This window comes from Vigna umbellata, chromosome 6 (assembly GCF_029865625.1).
Source record: "Vigna umbellata cultivar VRB3 chromosome 6, Vumbellata_1.0, whole genome shotgun sequence".
Lineage (NCBI taxonomy): Eukaryota > Viridiplantae > Streptophyta > Magnoliopsida > Fabales > Fabaceae > Vigna > Vigna umbellata.
The window spans coordinates 36,345,476-36,365,817 of NC_142170.1; the positions used below are offsets into that span (position 1 = coordinate 36,345,476).

The following is a 20,342-nucleotide window of genomic DNA, read 5'->3' on the forward strand; positions in this document are numbered from 1 at the left end:
GTCAGATATTTTATTATGTCAACCAGACCAGAATGCATTAAGGAAATAAGCTCATTTCATTTCGTGGTTGAACAGTTTCACAGATGCTATCGGAATTAGAGTTATCCATTTGATTCAGAGTTAATAATATTTACGATTTAATTCGTTTTTTTTTACTTAATTAAGTTTTTATTTTTTAAAAGAAAATTTAATTAAATTTTTATTTTTCTAAGTTTTCTTATCTTAAATTACTGTTAATGACTTTTAAAAGTGTAACATGTCAAAATTTAGGTTTATTTCTTAAAGTTTAAATCATCTTCTATTTAAAAAATGATACGTATCAAAATCAAAAGAATTTTAAAATAACTCAAATTTGACACGTAACACTCTCTATTACAAATTAGAATAAAATATAAAGACAAGTTACGTACTTAAATTAAATCATAGTTCTTACTATCTTGTTACAAAATTGTAGAAGAACTGATAACATGTGAACTACCTATATTTGAAGGATGAAATTTTCTTAAACTTAGTCAAATCATCTAAAAAACACAATTTAGAATCATATCATATATTTAGTACACATTTTACTAAATTGTGAGAAATGAATTTTTCATGAGGATAGTGATGTGTTTATAACTGAAACATTATAACCCAATTATTTACACTAGTGAAAATTTTCATTTACCAAATGTTAACTTGTATTCTACAATACTCATTTTGAAACAAATTGTTAGATTAATATTACAACACTTGCATAAAACCAAGAAATTTTAGTCTGTCTTTTTATAACCTACAATGATTGGTTAACCCGTGTGCATATACATTATCAAATAATTTTTCAAACTTATTTACCCAAATGATATCCTTCCTTCAGGGAATTCCAAAGTTCCTTGCAAACAATCTTCTTTGTCGTGTCCTTAAGTGAAGCACCAATATACTCATACTGGGGACTAACCTCATCAGCTTCTACATTCACTCTGTAATTGGTCTGATCCCCTTTACCAGACACCACATCTTGTATAATTCTATAGTTTCTTTTCTGACAAACTTCATAAAACTCTCTGATTGGATGGAGCTTCAATGTTTCAAGTGTTATAAGGGGTTCCAAAAGTAGCTTGATGCTTTGCCACACAACCTCCTTATCCCTGAATCAACAAGAATTGCTCCAGCTAAAGACTCTAAAATGTCTCCAAGTACCTACCAAATCATAGAAAAAATCTCGTGAGGTTTTGCAATGATCAACACATTGTACCTGATCATTTGAGTTAAAAGAAATGTGTTGCAAAACTCACAGAAAGTATATACACATATCAAATCTATAAATTATGCCAAAGAATTTAAATGACCCCAATGACAGGAACAAAGTAGTAACATATTTACATATGAATTATGGAAGACATAACTTTTCCAGGGTCCATTAACATTGGAGAAGCACAATATTTTGGTCAATTTTACCAGTAATAATTTAATTAATCAGTATAGTAATTATTTCTCCTTTAACAATTCCAGAGACAAGGAAATGGCTTATGACATGGACTAATGCATATAGTGAATTAATTTATCTTTCAGGTCCTCCCAAATTGCAAGAAAAATTCAATAGTGATGCCCCTTAAACTAACAAACCAATAGATATTCAAGCAACAATTTAAGAAAGAAACCAATAGATATTCAAGCTACAACAATGTGAAAGTATGATGTATCAGGTTGCCATTGGTCTAACTTTTTCCCACACCCATTCATCCCTAACTGACTCTCTCGTCTCCTTCTTTAACACAAACCTTAGCAATAGCTCCACTTTGAAATTAGGCATAACCTTAATCCTTAATCACTCACTCTCTTCCTCGGCCCTTTTCTCAATAATAGATTTTACAAACTCGGAGTTCCAATCAACCAAAAATAGGTTAGGGAACCCGAACTTTCTTTTCACGTCAAGCAAGTTATCAGCACTAATAAGTTTGTTCTTGGACATCATTAACAATTTACATAATTTGGAGACACTGAAGGGTTTGTTCTCGGAGAAAATTCGTTGCTCTTCTTTGGAAAAAGTAGTGAAAGCGGTCAGAGGGACGCATGAAACGAATCAATTCCTTTTTAAGTTTGATGTGACTATATTAGACATCGAAGAAACTAAGGTTTTGGTTGATAAAGGTTTCATCTTTGACCTTGAGGCATTGCAAGTTATCACCACGTGAATTAATTAAGTATACATTTGTTTTGATGACATGACACTCTTAGTCACGTAAAAAAAAACTAATGATATTAGTCATAAAGGACTAAATATTGTACTTTCTAAAAGAAGAGGGAAAATTGATCAAAGTTTGACAAAAGAACTAAAACCAAAATCACATGATAGTTTTGGAACCAAAAATATATTTAACCCTAACTTTTATTATTAGTATCTTAATTGAAAGGTTGAGGTTCAACTCGACACAATATAACTTGAATTTGACTATACCTAAAATGATTTTGCATGACTTGAGTTCAACCAGACTGAACATTTCTTAACTTGGATCAAACTTGACATGAGTCCGACACTATTTGGCTTGACCAAAGTCCAAACCAACTCGATATGACCTTGACTCAAACCAACTCAATCAGACCTTAGCTCATGCCAACTTAACATGGGCTTGTTTAGGCTAGACCAAAACTAACTTAGGCTCAACCTAACACAATCTCATCTTGACCTAGGTAAGACTTAACCTAATTAAACCTAACTTAGGCCCAACCCATATTGATTTGGGTTGGGTCCAATCTAACTTGCTTTGGCCTGGCTCAACCAAATTTGACTTAGGCTTGACCTAACAACCTAGCATGATTTATACTTTAAGTGACTTGATCTTGGTTTAGTTTGAGTTGGCCTGACTAGGCCAACCTAACCAATTTGCTTTCCTTGACATAACTTGACATGGGCTTGAGCCTGTCCCATCTCGACTTGCTTTGACTTTACTTGGCCTTATGTAGGCCTGACTTAATTCAACAGACACGAATTTAACCTAACTTGATATGACCCAAACCTGACTAAGCATGGTTTGACCTTTATCCAACCTATCTTGGCTTAACTCGACCAACCCAACTTGACCTAGACCCAACCCAACTTGGCTTCACATGGACCTAACTAAACTTGACTTTTTCTGGACCTAACTTGACTTTACTTAGACCTACTCAACTTAAGCCTAGTCCGACAAACTTAACATGGTCCTAAGTCAACCTAACTTAACCTAGATCCCATCCAAGCCTGTCCTGACATCTTTGTTGATAGTAAAAATATCACCACAAATACATAAAAACAATAATCATGATTGACATTAATTGAAAAATATTTAAATCACATTCACAAGAAAATACCATGACATTGGTTAAGAAAACTCTAACCATAATATTGAAAATTATTAATAATGGTTTAAAAAAATATTCTAACAAGTTACAATTGTTAGCACAAAGCTGAAGAGATGAAGTTTTTATGTATCTCAAAGTCAAGTCTCAAGTGCTCTTATTACACGAAGATCTTCATGAAGATTTTCATGAAGATTTTCATGAAGACTCGTCTTTTATGTTAAAGCTTTTGTAATTCAGTATATTAATGTATAAGGCATAGTTTATCTTTGATTCTATGTATTGTTTGTCTTAGGTTGTGTTAAAATGCGTTTTGAATCAGAAAACCTCATTTTATATTCAAGATAATCGATTACCAACTAATGATAATCGATTATCAATAATCAATTATGACTTGCCATAATCGATTATAACGAGCAATTATAAGATTTTTAAGCAATTTTTTGACCGTTGTGCATTCATTGATGCATAATCGATTACCATAAGTGGATAATCGATTATTACATGCTAAATAGCTGACAACGAATTTTGGAGGAATCCTTGAGTGAAATCTTCTATAAATTAGATTTAGACTCTCATTCTAAGATACGAAATATGAAATACATTGATTTTGAAATTCGTATTTGTTGTGTACTATGATAAGTGTTCTAGGGTTTGTGTAACCCTTGTGCTGTGGCTATGAGAACTTGGTGTTGGCATAAAGCGAGAACTTTCACTGGGAGTATGATTGAGTATTGTTGTTGCTGAGTTAAAAGTTTATCATCCTTTGTGAAGATTCAAATGAGGTGTTCATCCTTCGTTAAATATTTGGAGGAGGTGTTCATCCCTTGTAGGTTTCGGGGGAATTGAGTTTCATCTCTTAGGGTAACAATAGAGGTGTTCTAACCTTAAACTGTTTTATTTTCTTTTTTATTGTAACAATTTGTTGGTTTGTGATAGTGAAGCGTTAATTCTTGGTTGAAATTAACAACTGGACGTACGATTTGTGTGATCCGGACTAGTATAACTAGTTTCACTTCTATGGATTCCAGTTCCCACCTCTTCTCTTCCATGAGGGTATTCAGTCTCTACTGGAAATGCAAGATAAGTTTTATCCTGATCTGATTAGATTGTTTTATTTTAGTCTAAAAGTTAGAAATAGAGTATACTCTACAAGAATTAAGGGAGTAAACATTATTTTGGATAATGATATTTGGAGCAGTGTGGCTCAACTCCAACTCGATGAAGATGCGATATACTTACCGGGGTAGAAGACTTTAACAACTATATAATTACTGTATTAATTTTATATTTAATAATTTCTTTGTAAGATTGTATTAAAATATATCTTTCAATAAATTAAAATAAATATCTTTATATTACTTTTCAAGTAATACGAAACTTTTAAGTAAAATCAAACATAAATTTCAAAAATAAATTTAGAGAAAAAAATAGTTAAAATTTATATTATAGTTTAAAAAAAACATAAATAACTAATGACATTGTTTATTTTTGGAGCATGAATACAATTTAATCTATTATATTTGTGGAAGAACTATTTACTTTTTTAATTATTTAACGTATAAGTACGTAGTGTTATATAATACTTGGAATTAAGAGAAATAATTTTTAACTCTAGAAAGATTAAAAACCACATGTTTTACTTATTTAAGCTTTTTAAATAATAAAAGTTAATCGTATATTTTATGGAGTGCATATTTTTTCTAAATTTTGCATACATTCATTGTATAGAATAAAAAGTTTCATTAGCAAGATTTTAACAGGAACGGTTTCAGTTATTTTTTCGAGAAAAGTCACTTAAAGTTTTCAACATATAAAAATTAAGAAAAGTTACTTAACTTTTTCCATAAAAATTCATTAAATCAATTCGCGTTTTAACAATAGTTGTGAAATGATAATTTATTATTGTTTTTAATATCTACTCTTTATATATATTTTACTAACGGAAAATAAACAATTAATTTTCTCTTTAAAAGGTCAATATAAACTAAAGTTTCTAAAAACAAACGAGAATATCATTGTTGAAAAAAATTATATCTTATAAACCGTCAAAAACAAAAAATCTAGGCAACAATAAAGTACAGTACCACAAAATCATATTCATAAATCTTAAAAGAGTGGAAGAATTCTTAGTTGCCACGACATGAGCTTCCACCATCACCACAGAAAATAGTGAAAGAAAATATGGCTAAACAAGAGAAACCTTTCTTTGCCATTCATCATCCATGGCTCTTCTTCCTTCTTCTTCTCTCATAACTCTTCTCCATATCTCATCCCAACGTTATCTTCCATCTTCCTTTCACAGCTCCATCACTCTTGCATCATCTTTCAAACCACTGACTCATTCAAAGCAGCACCTGAGCCACAGAAGCTGCAATTCCAGGCTCTTGGCTTTTTCTTACAGGTATTTCATTGAAGAAGAAGAAGATGATAATGAAGATGAAGATGATGATGAAAACCACACCTTTGATGAAGCTGTGGCTCTCTTCAATGGAGGAGAGTACTACAAATGTCATGACTATCTTGAATCCCTTTGGAACAATGCAGAAGAGCCCACCAGCACACTCATTCACGGAATACTGCAATGTGCAGTCGGTTTCTACCACCTCTTCAACCAGGTTTTCATTCATACACATAACTTTTAAATATATATATATATATACACACACACACACACACATTCATATTTGGATTATTCCTATAAAAAATCTGTTAGATTATTTTGCTAGTATTAACTTTATATCTTTTTCATTACAAATATTGGGTATAGACACTTTTTGCATGACATCTTTTTGAAATTATGCGTGGAATTTTTGTAAAGAAATTATTAAGGTATTGTCCTTCAAAGTATCTAGTTCCATAAACTCTACAAAAGCACTGGAACACTTTGTAAAGGAACACGACCTAGTTTGTTTGGTTGAGCTCTTTTAAGTAACTTATTACGACCCAAATGAATATTTTTATATGAACTATCATCTACTAGCACATACTTTTATGTATGAAATATTTATTGTGAAGAGTGTGTCCTTCTGTTGATAAGGTTATAAGATTAACATTATGTGGTTCTTCTATTAAGGACCTCAAAATCGCCTTTATTATTTGAATTCATGTTCTTCTCACAAGACTTTCAAATTAGCTTCATGTTGTAGTATCATTGCTTCTTATTGTAAATCCTCCATTTACCTCCTAAATAAACAAATTATTCTCCATGCCAACAATACTATATGGCTTCTGGTATAAACTATACATGATTTAGAAAAAGTTTTATCAGATCATGCTATAGGCGTCAAAATTGACTTGCAAAATTTTGACAGACATTTTATCCTTCACAAAAGTATTTGATTTTTCTCCTTTAAATGACAGGGAAGGGTATCTATGAAGACACTCCAATAAACTCCAATAATTAAGGATTTTCATTTTATTTGAAATGATAGTTACGTTCTATAATGATTAAGATCTTGACCCAACTTAATGATCAACCCCTCAATTAGATAATTGTTAACTACTTGAGCTATCTAATATTTTTTTATTGATATTACGGTTTTGCTTGATCATGAGTTACATTGTCTTAAAAAAGATAGTTCTTTGGTTTAATAGAACCACAGGGGAGCAATGATGGAGTTGGGGGAAGGACTATGTAAATTGAGAAAGATGGAATTCTCAAATGGACCATTCCATAAGTTTGAGAAAGATATTTCAGCAGTTCTAGATTTTATCTATCAGACTCAAATAGAGTTAGCTGCATGTGAGTGCTCTTAACCTTGGAAATCCATGCAATCTGGGTTTTTTTGGACAAATTTTTCCATTGGAGAAAAATATTAGAAGAAAAAATTACATAAATTTATCTATAAACTAAACTTAGCTAATATACAAGTTACAAAACAAAAGTTTAGAAATGTTTGATGAAAACTTGTGCAAATTAGCTTATACACAAACTTATTTTAACTTACAGAAAAGTTCATTTTATATATAGAAAAAGTCCTTGTAAAGAAACATGTCCAAACATACCTTTAAGTTGTTTCTGAAGAAATTTCAGCTTGTGTTTTCCCTTGAAATTTAAATTGAGCAGGTAGTGAGGATGTATGTGTTACAATGGATCGATCAGAAAGATCTTACCAACTTCTGGGGGAATATGCTTCAGGGAAGCGTGTGTATGATCTAGAACTTTGTAGCGATGCATCAGTGTACATTGTGTTCTGTCCTCAAGGCTCTAATGGTTCCTCTGAAGCCCCAAGGGTAAAGCTTCCTAAGCTTAAGGCTACCATGGAACATCTTGTAGCCTATGAATACAAGTGAACATCTTTTCAAGACACTGTCCATAGATCAAACCACATCCAATATTTTTCTGTCCTTCTGTTGGAAGGAAGAATTCTCTCGTGCAGTTATCATAGAATAGTATCCTGAACTGAAAATAGCAGTCACAATATGCAAAAACCTGTGCAATTATTTCAAAATTTGTGCATTTATGTAACCCCTCTTCCTATACCAGGTCTTTGATTTTGCAAACACCTAAAAATATCATATTTAAACTGCAATACACTACTGAGTGTTTTCAAAATTTTATCTTAAATAATTCAGAAGTACTTATGCAATAAAAATGTTTAGGAAATATTAAATTCAATTTAATTTTAGATTCAGTATAAAGTTGTGGAATATGCTTTCAGAAAACTCTAAAGAGATGTTTCTTTTAACATGTATCTTGGAAAACATACACTGTCTAAAAGTTTTATTTCAAGGGTAAGGGAAAAATTTAGGTGTAATTCATTAAGTAATCTTATTATTTTCGCTTAACATTCAAATTTCACCTCGATAATTATTGAACATCGTGAACAAGTCGTATAATATTATACCCAAATTTTGTTCAAAGGCAAGGGTTGACTAATGTCTGTTAATTAAGGAAACAAAGTGACAGATTTTTTATAGAAAAAAAGTACTTATCATGTCAAGAATGTAAGTCATTTAACACATGATTGTTGAAGCAATTAAAAGCATTTAACTAAGCGAATCTAATAATTAAATAACTTGAACAGTTTAGAGTACTGGTTAACAAAACCCTCAACTTAAAGTTTAAGCTTTAAACTAAAAAATCATAAAACTACCAAATAACTGTTTAATTTGAAAGCTTGAGAAGACTGGAACAGAATATAATAGTGATTCAGAGCAAGTCTAATTGACCATTAATACTGACTATATAATAAAGAACATTTAGATAAAATAATAAAAGCATGTTTCATAACTTCATTGGTTATTTATTGACTTAGGTAAACAAAACATAAAGTTCTGATGGAATTGAAGATTGATAGGAAACTCAAAGTGTGTGCAAAATGTCTTTACAAAACGCCTCAAGTAAAATTGAACTGGTTCTAAGAATGTCTGGCAGAAAATCTCAGGAACCAAAAACATCAAAGTTGAAAAGGAATCTAAACCGGAAGCATCAACCTCATACAAAATTGCTGGCAGTTCAAATAAACAGAATCACTTCCTTTTTCCTTCTATGGTCATCACGCCAATGATTGTAACAATTAACCAGCTGACAATAGTCACCATTCCCCAATTCAGTTTTATGCTCATAATTCTAGTACAACTTGGTGGAGATTGCCAGACTGCAATGAACATCTATGTTAGATTTATGAAAGAATATCACTGCACTTCCTAAATAAAATGATTGAAAAGGTAGGTAGGTAGATAGATAGAGATAGACAGACAGAAAGATAGATGTTTGAAATACAAATACATGGTGTGCACAAACATATTCCAAATGGCACACATACATGCTTGCTCACATACACACAAGAGAGGGAGAGAGAGAGACCTGGAAATCCTTGTTTCTTCCTCAGTACACAATTTTGCAATTACCCTACAGGTCTTGGGAGGTCCAATAGCGGAAATATATAAACTGCATTAAAATCTAAAGCAGATATTAAGGTAGACAAATTTCTTCTGCCAGAAAACTCTGCATGGCTCAAAAGGAATGTCATGTACACATGTGACCTTATATTTAACTCTATTGTTTTTGAAACTAAATATTAGAATATAATAAGTATACGTATATTCCAATTTAAATGATCCTTAACTCTTGCGTGTTTGGATTAAGGGACCTTGGATAATCAATGTATTAACTTTAAAGTTAATGAGCTAAGCTCTAAGGTTATCTTTGTTGCCCTACATATATAACTTTCTCAACTGGAACCCACTTCTCTCTAGCAAGAATAATCTGGAAAAGATAAATTAACAAAAAATGGATACAAGGAAATCGAGAAGGACACACCCTCCAGCATCTACTAGCCATGGCAAATTTGGTTTGATTTTTGACCAATCCAAGCTGATCACAAGTATACTGGCATCAAAAGACAAACCAAATGTTCATTAAATACATTTTGATAATTTCGTACCCTCGATACTTTCAGTTGGCAAAGGTCACTTTGGTCCTGAAATTTTAAGTAGAGAAGATAATATAAACTAGCAGGATACCTGGCTACATAAGTGGAATTTCCAAGTACAGCAAACATGAACATCAAAGGATTGAGACCCTGCAAATAGTAAGAAGCAACTATAAAATCCTACTGACACTGCTTCATGTAACTAGAAATTAATTTGTTTTAAGACTCTCATAAGAGTGATTTGGTGAAGGGAGGAGTCTTATCTTCCATATTTCCTCCCAAAGTTTTCAGGTGCTAAATGATAAACAAGACAAAGTGCATAAAGGACCACAGCTTTAATAGTTAGTGCCTAACCTCAACATGACCTCTTCTAATCTGCAAAATCAATGAGTTATGTATCAATATAAATAATCTGATTAACAAGACAAATCAATCCTTCTTAAAGTGTAGATAATTTTGAAATTTTCTATATATTACATAGCAGTTCGTCATGGAAAATACCAAAGGAATAATTTATCTCATACCTGTCTATAATATTCATATGTGAAATATTCTGTATTCATCAATTATTCTTTATAACATACTTTTCCAAGTTTACCATCCACAAGCATACTCACAAGTGATAGGATGAATGACTACTGTCCCGTAGCAGTTAAACAAAAAAATCTTATCTCAGGTAACACAAATTTTATCCGCTGAATTCCTACCTAAACTAAGGAATACAATTATATAACTTACATTTAGACAAATTTGAGGCAGTCTTCCACCCAAATATACAAATGTCATTGCCCAACCAAGGAAGGTTCCAATGCTACTGCTTCCAGAAACATCAGTTTTTAGTAACTGATCATCGCCAACCTGCAATTGCTCAAAATGAACTGATGAGAAATAGGAAAAAGTAAATTTCATCTTTTTTTTTTTCTTCCTTTTAGCATGCATAAAAGTTTGAAACGGATTACACCTTAAGAACTACTTAAAGTGAATTTTTAGTCATTTAGAGAAATATTGTCATTCTTCCTCACTCATAAGCAACTAATATGCAGCAATCACCTAACATTGGTTAGCAATAACCAAAAAGTTTCAAATCACAAATAAAAAAAATTAAATTTCATTTCTTGTTCAGGCTATTCATACTACACAAACTATATTACAAACAGTTAGCAGGATATCAAAACAGGACGATTAATTTCTAATATGGTAATCAAAGTTGCGATTTGCATTAACCTGAAAAAGCTTTCGCCCAACATGAATTACAAATTGTTGTCGTGGGTTTGAGCCCATACGGTTAATATTTGTACTCAATGGTTGAAGCAGGTTGATAGCACCAAGAAAAGTTAATGTTGAAACCTGAACAAAGACAAGATTGATTTAGATTTCAATTATGGCACTCTTGTAGTTATGTAAAATAATAGTAGTAGAATTAGAATGTTTACCAAACAAAGAGTACTCTTCATCCTTGAAGCTGGTGCAGATTGTGTTGCAATGGTTGAACCAAGCAAGCCCTCTTGTATAGAATCTAAAGAAGTAGTAGATCCCATTCTCTGTGCTAAGATGGACCCCGCTGTTGGAGTGTGACTCTTAGACAAATATCTTGCTGACCTATGAATTCAAAATAAAGAATACACTAAATTACAGATTATAAATTTCTTTGCTTGGGAAAGAAAAGCCAACTAGAACTCATTGTGGGAAATCTGTGCTTATTCACTTCACATTAACACAAAAAGAAACCATGCATAGGGACCAAGCCAAAGAGAAAGAAGACAAATATCAATGAATCTTCAGCATTTTGTTCAGGAAATTTTTTAAAAGAAAAGATAATAAATCATTCAATCAAAAGAAATATAGAGCTCATAGTGGTTAACAACATGTTGGAACCAGATATTTGAATTTCAAACTAAGAAATCTTAGATAAAATGTCCAGCATTGAAATTGACAGCCCAAGATTAAGGGAATCCAATATGTTTCTTTAAAGTGACCACATCAGGAGATTGAAGTTGACTATGAAATAGAGTATTGTGCATTTTTTAATAGATTTTTCTGAGAAAGATTAATTACCGGTAGAATAATTCCCTTCCGGTACCAATTCTTTGAGGAAATGCTGGAAGAGGAATAGGAGAACTCGGACTGCCATCTCTATTTGAATTTTCAAATTTAATACTCTGTTCAGCATCGGCAGCCTTTTCCCCTTGTCCAGTTTTTGTGAATGTCTCAACCTGCTCATGTTTAGAATGCTAAAATACAATACAAAACAAAAATGATAAAGTATATAAACTTGTCTAGAGTATCAGACTCTAGTTGAATGAGGAGTGAGATATAAGGATTCTGATTTTGAAAAGGCAATGATAATTGGCAAAATAAAGTATAGGGACTTGTACCTTGAGCTGTCTCCTGTATTTTAGTTGAGGATATATATGTCCATAGTAAATGGTTTGTAAACCAAGAGCAAGAGTTATAATGGTATAGAGCTGCATTTTAACACATCAGGAAAATGTCACATCAACTGGCTGACCAGAAAGGTCAGATGAAAAGATGATTTCGTAGGTACTGAAACCCCTCAATCTTGGGCTAGAGTCCTCACCACTGCCATGTATAATTGAGTAAGAAGCTGCATAAATAAGAAATCAAGAATTACTCTGTATACTCTTACTGATTATCCATATGATCCATAACAAGTTCAACAGGAAAAATATTCAGAAAATAGGAAAACAAATGCTCATGATGCTCCCAATGAACTAAAGAGCATGCATTACACTCTGTTCTCAAAAACCAGAACATGAGGATAGCAAACCCATTTATAACATGGGATTAAATTTAAAATGTCGTATAATAAAAGGTTCGATTTCCCAAGGTTATAAATACAAAAATTTCCCATTTTAGTTTCTATGCTTAAAAACAAAAAGTTTTAGTCCTTACACATACCGTTTGCAATCTCTTTTAGTCTCTCTTATAACGAAGATCGAATAGGATTAAAAATTATGTGAAGGGGTTTTCTTTAAGTACAAGAACTAAAAGGAATTTTTTTTGTAACTACAGAAACAGAACGAATAAATAAACTTATAATAAAAATTTTATTAAATCTGAATTGTTGAAAGTATCTTCTCATAGAGCATAGGGACCTTCCCAACTAGAGCGTAATAAGTGAGAAAAATGAAAATAATTCTCTTTTGAAAATTAATTATTTGAGAACAAAATGATTTAGTTGGCTAATGTCTTATCCAACCCATGTATTTTGCTTTTCCCGTTCAATAGTATGTGATTTTTACATATATTAATGTTGCAAATGGGAGAAAGTAATGGCAAACTTTAAAGATGACTCCAAAAATACAAGCAACATAAAGCTTTAAGACACAAGAAAATAGAGACACTCACAGTTGCAGGTTCCAGCAGGCATCCAAGGAGGTTGAATACATCTCTGTAGTGGAAAATATATTGTATCAGAATAGTTGACTTAGAATTAGAACTAGTATTGTATCAGAATACTACAAGGTTGAATGAATTGTAACCAGTATATGCCAGGCATTCAAATAGACCAGCAGAACAAACAAATAAACAGGAAAATGAATAGGTTGAATTAGATAACAAAAATGCGAGTAGCCCTTAGGAAAATTTAGTGAAAAGCCAAGTACCCAATTATCCATGTGACCAAGAAAGTGAGAGAGAGACCCTCAGTAGACTTTGTTCTATAGTTTGTGATTATTTGAGGTATCTCAGCAACAACCCAAACAATGACACTGATTAAACCCAAAAGGAACGATGCTGACTCCCTAGCACCGCTCAGCTGCTCTTTGATCGATTGCAAGCAATGCTGATTGCTATGACACCACACAGAGAGGATGAAGTTGTCAAACACTTCCATTGGATAAAAGGAGCAACTGATACCTGCAAATCTTAAATAAAGTAACAAAGAATCAGTGACAGATTTTTCTCACATCATCAACACTATTGCTAACACTACAAAACGATAAAAGATTCAGAATGTTGCAGAAGAAGCATAGTTTGTTAACCAAAGAGTGTTAGCAACACACTCTCAAATACACGCTTTATTACAGGTTAAAAATTATTGAAAACTATAAAATCAAGAGAGACTCGTTAAATCTGATCCAGGACCACCAAAATTTGAGATTTCCCTAAAAAAGGTGTTTCCTAGTATTTCTGTTGTTCGTATAATAACAGGACGTTATATCATGACAGTAACAACCAAAAAGAAAGAAACATAGGACGAAATGAACATTAGAGAGTTTATAAAATTGAAATATTTCAATGTACTTGCTGTCACTTGATGAGTTGATTTGGTGTCAGATATGTTACGAAAAGTAACCTTTATAGGAGTGAATCAAGTGTAAAAATCGAATATTCAGAATGCATCACGAGTTCAGGTACAGTAAATTCATGATAAAACCACCCAATGCACGTTCACAAAGGAAAAGAAAAAAGGACGGATCTTTTACTTTTGGCAAGAGAGAGTGAGAGAGAGAAAGATTGATTGAATAAAACGGTGACGAACACATGCAAAAGCAAATGAATACCCAGAAAGGAAAGGAAAAAGGTCGAGATTCGGAGCTGCTTCTCCAACTCACAGAAACTCTACGTCCACTCAGAATACGAATTCTCCACTTCAATTTAACCACTTTCGAATCTCTTTCTAGAATAATTATTCATATTTTTAACATTTATGGTTTAATTAACAATAATTTGTTTTGAGATTTTTCATCAATGCTAACGTTTCTCAAGATTTGTAACCTTGTTTATATCTATCATTTTCACCTATTTTAAAATTGTAAAATATTTATTTTAACTTGGTTGAATGATATTTTTTAATTTTGTCATGTTATATTAGGATTATTAGTGTGGTCTCATTTTTTTTTCTAAAAATAAGTTAATATAGCCTCTCCTTTTTTGGATTGACCGTAATAACATTGCAATAAAAACATGTGGTTTGAATAAGTCATCAGTTAAAATTGATTTGTCGATGAAAATAAAATGTGACACACGCAATAAATGTTATGTGATATTTTTGACTCATTCTTTTAAAATGAGTTAATTTAATTCAATTTATTTAATAATAATTTTAAAAATAAAATAAGTTTAACCTAACTCCCCGTAAATTAAACAAACCGACTCACTTAATTTAAAAAGATATTAAAAAGATAATGATTACTTATTTTTTTTTCTTCAATCAACTTTTTCTAATATAAAAATTGGAATCAATTTTCAAATTAGTTAAATAACAACAATATGTTGATATAATATATAAAATAATATTGATAAATGATAATTATAAATATTATATCAATATGCATAATAAACAAAGATACTAAATAATAATTTTAAATGATATGTGGGTGCCCTAGTATGGACGAAGTTGGCGGTGTACAACGTTGTCGACGGTGGAGCATGTGAAAGTGGCCCTTGTGTGGCTGATGATGAAAAATTGAAGAGACTACAGTAGAGAGAGAAAATCTTCAGTTAGGTTTTGAGAAATATAAATCCATTTGTCCGACGTGACAATAAAATATTGATAATTATAAATAATAATGATCTCCTATCATTATTTATTAAAAGATTTCTATTGTCATTATTTTGGTCAGTAGTTTTATTTAAGGTGATCTTCAAACTTTTTCAAACTTTTAAAGTAATATTATTTTTTTGTAATTTTTGTTTAATTTTTTGTTTTTTTTTTAACTAAACATCATTTGTTTTAGTATGCTTTTATTTAAGATTCTTGTACATAATTCATTATTCAATAACTGTAAACTAGTGGAAAAATGACTTTTTATAACGTACAAAAATAATCTTTTATATCGTAGTTACAGGGAATATAGTAGTAAGTCTGCACATTTTATAACGTGTTCAACATATTACAACGTAGTTTCTGAAGTACGTTATAATATACGCAGTTTATTATAACAATTTTTCATTTGTCCGTTATAATAGGTGAAAGATATTATAACGTAGAAGATTTTGTACGTTATAATATGTTATATATTATTACGTATATATTATTGTACCTTATAATATGTGATCAACTTACCATATTATACATTGCTTAGTACGTTATAATAAATGTTTTTTTAAAAAAAAATTGATTATTAAATTTGACCATCCAATGAAATTATAATAATATTCCTGTATTATCATCTCATCCAATCCATTTATAATAAACGAACATGGAACAATTTAGGTCTGATTTTTTTTGCAAGTTTTGCTTGAACGAAGATGGTGGCCCAGCCAGCGACGATACCATGGCTATTGTCTTGGCTGTACCTACGGTGGCTAACAAAGGTTTGATGGTGACTAATGGCATGGTGGCTTTACAATGATTTCTGGTGGTGCGATTAGGGCTTTGTTTTGGGGTTTCGATACGTGCAAATTGGCGGCTCAAATAGATGGTTGAAGAGTCTCCGATTTGCGGTAGTTAGTGGTGGCGTGTTGGTATCGAGGGGACCAGTTGCCTAGGGTTTCTAGATGGGTTGGGAAGAAAATGAAATATGTGGCGAGTCACGTGAGAAGAAATGGAACACGTCATTCAAACCTGGCTCATGTGAACATTGTATTGTTAACTATTTAGACAGAAAATGAACCAAATTGAAAAAAATAAAAAATTGAGACCACTTTAAAAACTCAAAAAGTTGATAACCACTTTAAACAAACTAAAAAAATAGAAATCAAAAGAGATATTAAAGCATTTATAAATATAATGATCTCAACAAATGTTTAATTATTATAGATGGACGATTAATAAATTTTAGTTAATTTTTATCATATTAACATCTAGTTAACAAATTAATATCTCATAGAAAGTTTTACTTTAACGGGTTAAAACAATTTTTTGTTAACTAAAATGATAAAACTTGTAAAATTATGTTCTCACTCTATTTTAATATATATGACAATGGGATTTCTTCATTCTAAAAATATATTTTAGGAGTTTTCCACAACAACCATGCAATTGAATTCATAAATTGATGAATTTAACGTTAAAAATCTTCATTCTTTCTTTTCTTAGTACTTTAATCTAAGATTTGTTTAAGTGAACTTTTTTTATTCATTTTCTTTTTTTATTGTTCATGACTAATGTTGTTCATGACTAATGTTGTTAGGAGGGTTTTCTTATGATAGAGTTTTATATTGTATTCTTATATAAGGTAGTTATAAAAAACTTGAAATTAGTATTAACTTAGAATGATTAAACAAGTAAATGTAACTTTCCTCTTTGTAAGGATATATGAATATAATTTTATTATTAATCTCTTTATCTCTTATAACTCATAACTGAATCACATTGATTATAAAAGATTAAGAAAGTTTGAAAGTAATATTTCTTATGAATGATTTTTTTTTTCAATATCCATTGATTTAAAAGTAATTCTTAATTCATTTGCAGAAAATGTTTCAGTATATTTTTCTAATCGAATTGATACTAAAAAAATGTAAAACATTAATCCAACCCAATCCAAGAATATTTTTTTAATGAAGGGATGAATTTGTTAAAACCTAATTGTATATATTTCCTAATTTAATATTTGTCATTGAAGAAATGATAAATAATTTGTTTTAAGTTTTGAGACTTGTCAAGTTCATATATATTAGACAAAGAAATAATATTGTTTAAGATGTACAATATCTAAGCATAACTACTGAGTGATTCTTATTGATAATTTAAGAGAGAAATATAGAACCATCCATAAATTATATTTAAGCAGATAAATAAGTAACTAAACATTCTAATATACGTTTAAATTTTACAATTTATACTTCATATATGCAAAGATTAATTAAAACTTCAAGATTATACACCAATCTAATAATATTGTTAAATTGCTCACTTTTTTATATTTTCTATATCTATATTTATAAATTATCTTTTAGTCTTACATTTAGGTGATGTACATTACATAATATTAAAATAAGATTTAATAGATCTTTTAATCTAATATTTAAAAATTTTATTCAAAGTATTTTTAATTTTTTTTCTCAATTTAATTTTAATGTGTTAAAAAAATATAATTTATTATGTTGATTAACGTTACACACTGTTTCGGTGGATACTTTTGGGACCGAGAGACTAACCTGCTGACGTGTCTGAGACACTCGCTAGCTTCCAAATTCCTGCTACTGGTCGATCGGTGTTGGCACAAACCGATCGTCTCTTTCTTGACGAGGGAGGATGTACCTGCAAAAGGTACTCCGACGCCCAAGTTAGGCGTGTGATTTGAAGAGCCTCGGCTCTTGGTTGAATATTTAGTGAATGATTATCACTATTGAATATTTGAGAGTAACGTAGAGTAAATAATGCGTAAGTGGAACATACCTGGCTTTTGGCCCTGGCTTTGTATTTATAATTTACCTCATGGATACTGAGCTGATATAAGCCCAATAAAATATAAACAGAATAAGATATAAACAGATTACCTGAATATCCGATTGGTTGTTTGTAACCACTCGGTTAATATTTTATACTATACATTATGCCCCCCAAGTCCGAGTTAAGCGGTTGGCTTTAGCCGTGGTTAACTATAGGACTGATGAGTTTGAGGGAGGCTGCGTTGGCGGAACTGAAAGCGTTTTACCGCTTGACCTTCAACAGTAACCGAGAGGGATTTACCGCTCGTCCTTCAACAGGAACCGAGAGGAATTTACCGCTCGGTCTTCTACATTAACCGAGAGCGCTTTACCTCTCGACCTTTGACATTAACCGAGCGGGATTTACCGCTCGTCCTTCAACAGGAACCGAGAGGAATTTATCTCTCAGTCTTCAACCTTAATCGAGAGGATTTTACCTCTCGACCTTCGACATTAACCGAGCGGGATTTACCGCTCGTCCTTCAACAGGAACCGAGAGGAATTTACCTCTCGGTCTTCAACCTTAATCGAGAGGATTTTACCTCTCGACCTTCGACATTAACTGAGCGGGATTTACCGCTCGTTCTTCAACAGGAACCGAGAGGAATTTACCTCTCGGTCTTCAACCTTAATCGAGAGGATTTTACCTCTCGACCTTCGACATTAACCGAGCGGGATTTACCGCTCGTCCTTCAACATGAACCGAGAGGAATTTACCTCTCGGTCTTCAACATCAACCGAGAGGGCTTTACCTCATTAGCCGAGCGGGATTTACCACTTGTCTTTCAACATGAACCGAGAGGGATTTACCTCTCGGGCTTCGACATTAACCGAGCAGGATTTACCGCTCGTCCTTCAACATGAACCGAGAGGGATTTACCTCTCGGCCTTTGACATTAACCGAGCAGGATTTACCGTTCGTCCTTCAACATGAACCGAGAGGGATTTACCTCTCGGCCTTCGACATTAACCGAGCGGGATTTACCGCTCGTCCTTAGACATTAAGCGAGAGGAATTTATCGCTCGTTCTTCAACATGAACCGAGAGAGATTTACCTCTCGGCCTTCGACATTAATCGAGCGGGATTTACCGCTCGTCCTTCAACATGAACCGAGCGGGATTTACCGCTCGTCCTTCAACATGAACCGAGAGAGATTTACCGCTCGGTCTTCGACCTAGGAGTGCTTCCCAGGGAACGGACTTTACCGTTCGGCTTTGAGAGGGTTTTACCTCTGTTTTGAGCTAGGATTGTTTCCTAGTGAACGGGATTTACCGTTCATCTTTGAGAGGGCTTTACCTCTCTCCCGAGGGGGATTTACCGCTCGGTCTTTGACCTAGGAGTGCTTCCTAGGGAACGGGCTTTACCGTTCGGCTTTGAGAGGGCTTTACCTCTCTGTTTTGAGCTAGGAGTGCTTCCTAGTGAACGGGCTTTACCGTTCGTCTTTGAGAGGGCTTTACCTCTCTCCCGAGAGAGATTTACCGCTCGGTCTTTGACCTAGGAGTGTTTCCTAGGGAACGGGCTTTACCGTTCGACTTTGAGAGGGCTTTACCTCTCTCCTGAGAGGGATTTACCGCTCGGTCTTTGACCTAGGAGTGCTTCCTAGGGAACGGGCTTTACCGTTCGGCTTTGAGAGGGTTTTACCTCTGCTTTGAGCTAGGAGTGTTTCCTAGTGAACGAGATTTACCGTTCGTCTTTGAGAGGGCTTTATCTCTCTCCCGAGAGGGATTTACCGCTCGGTCTTCGACCTAGGAGTGCTTCCTAGGGAACGGGCTTTACCGTTCGGCTTTGAGAGGGTTTTACCTCTGCTTTGAGCTAGGAGTGTTTCCTAGTGAACGGGATTTACCGTTCGTCTTTGAGAGGAATTTACCTCTCTCCCGAGAGGGATTTACCGCTCGGTCTTGGACTTGATCGTTAATTATGAACTTTGCTGACGAAATTGGTAATTAGTGTTTGCAATAGGAGACTTCCCTTCGTTTATTGAATTCCATGATACTTTAAGCATGAAGTTCGTTTATGACTAGATCTTAGTCTGCACTTGCCTAGTTGATGGCGTGGATTTTGATATATATTTCTTCAAGATGTTCATTGCTGAAATTCTCATGATGATATATATTATGGTATATAACCGTATAATAAATGATTCGGTTACCAGATATTATGAATTGCACCGAATAAATCACATAGATAATAAACAAGGTATCAAAATCGTCTTGAGATTTTATAATATTGCTGTTGATAGTTATCTCTCACACAACAATTTCTTTGACTATTTTAAACATGCCAGAAAATGTTTCGGTTATAAT

General features: G+C 32.6%; 2 protein-coding genes across 3 annotated transcripts; one reads left to right on the forward strand and one right to left on the reverse strand.

Annotated features, from left to right (window-relative positions):
- Positions 1-5,451: 5,451 nt before the first annotated feature.
- LOC124840180 (uncharacterized) lies at positions 5,452-7,873 on the forward strand. Its single transcript, XM_088092329.1, has 3 exons — positions 5,452-5,933; positions 6,913-7,060; positions 7,385-7,873. Exons 1-3 carry the CDS (start codon positions 5,541-5,543, stop codon positions 7,609-7,611), a joined length of 768 nt encoding a protein of 255 aa, XP_087948455.1. The 5' UTR covers positions 5,452-5,540; the 3' UTR covers positions 7,612-7,873.
- A 720-nt stretch (positions 7,874-8,593) lies between these two features.
- On the reverse strand, positions 8,594-13,789 carry LOC124840181 (vacuolar lysine transporter YPQ1-like). 2 transcript variants are annotated; one of them, XM_088093169.1, is made up of 13 exons: positions 13,322-13,789; positions 13,065-13,107; positions 12,274-12,300; positions 12,071-12,160; positions 11,751-11,926; positions 11,129-11,294; positions 10,920-11,042; positions 10,434-10,553; positions 10,050-10,070; positions 9,787-9,845; positions 9,562-9,652; positions 9,128-9,223; positions 8,594-8,918 (listed from the first exon to the last, which is right to left on the reverse strand). In XM_088093169.1, the coding sequence occupies exons 1-12, from the start codon at positions 13,549-13,551 to the stop codon at positions 9,173-9,175; spliced, it is 1,197 nt and encodes a 398-aa protein (XP_087949295.1). In that variant the 5' UTR covers positions 13,552-13,789; the 3' UTR covers positions 8,594-8,918; positions 9,128-9,172. The 2 variants fall into 2 exon arrangements, with proteins under 2 accessions (XP_087949295.1, XP_087949296.1); XM_088093170.1 differs by having other exon boundaries at positions 11,751-11,908; positions 13,322-13,786.
- Between the last annotated feature and the right edge of the window lie 6,553 nt (positions 13,790-20,342).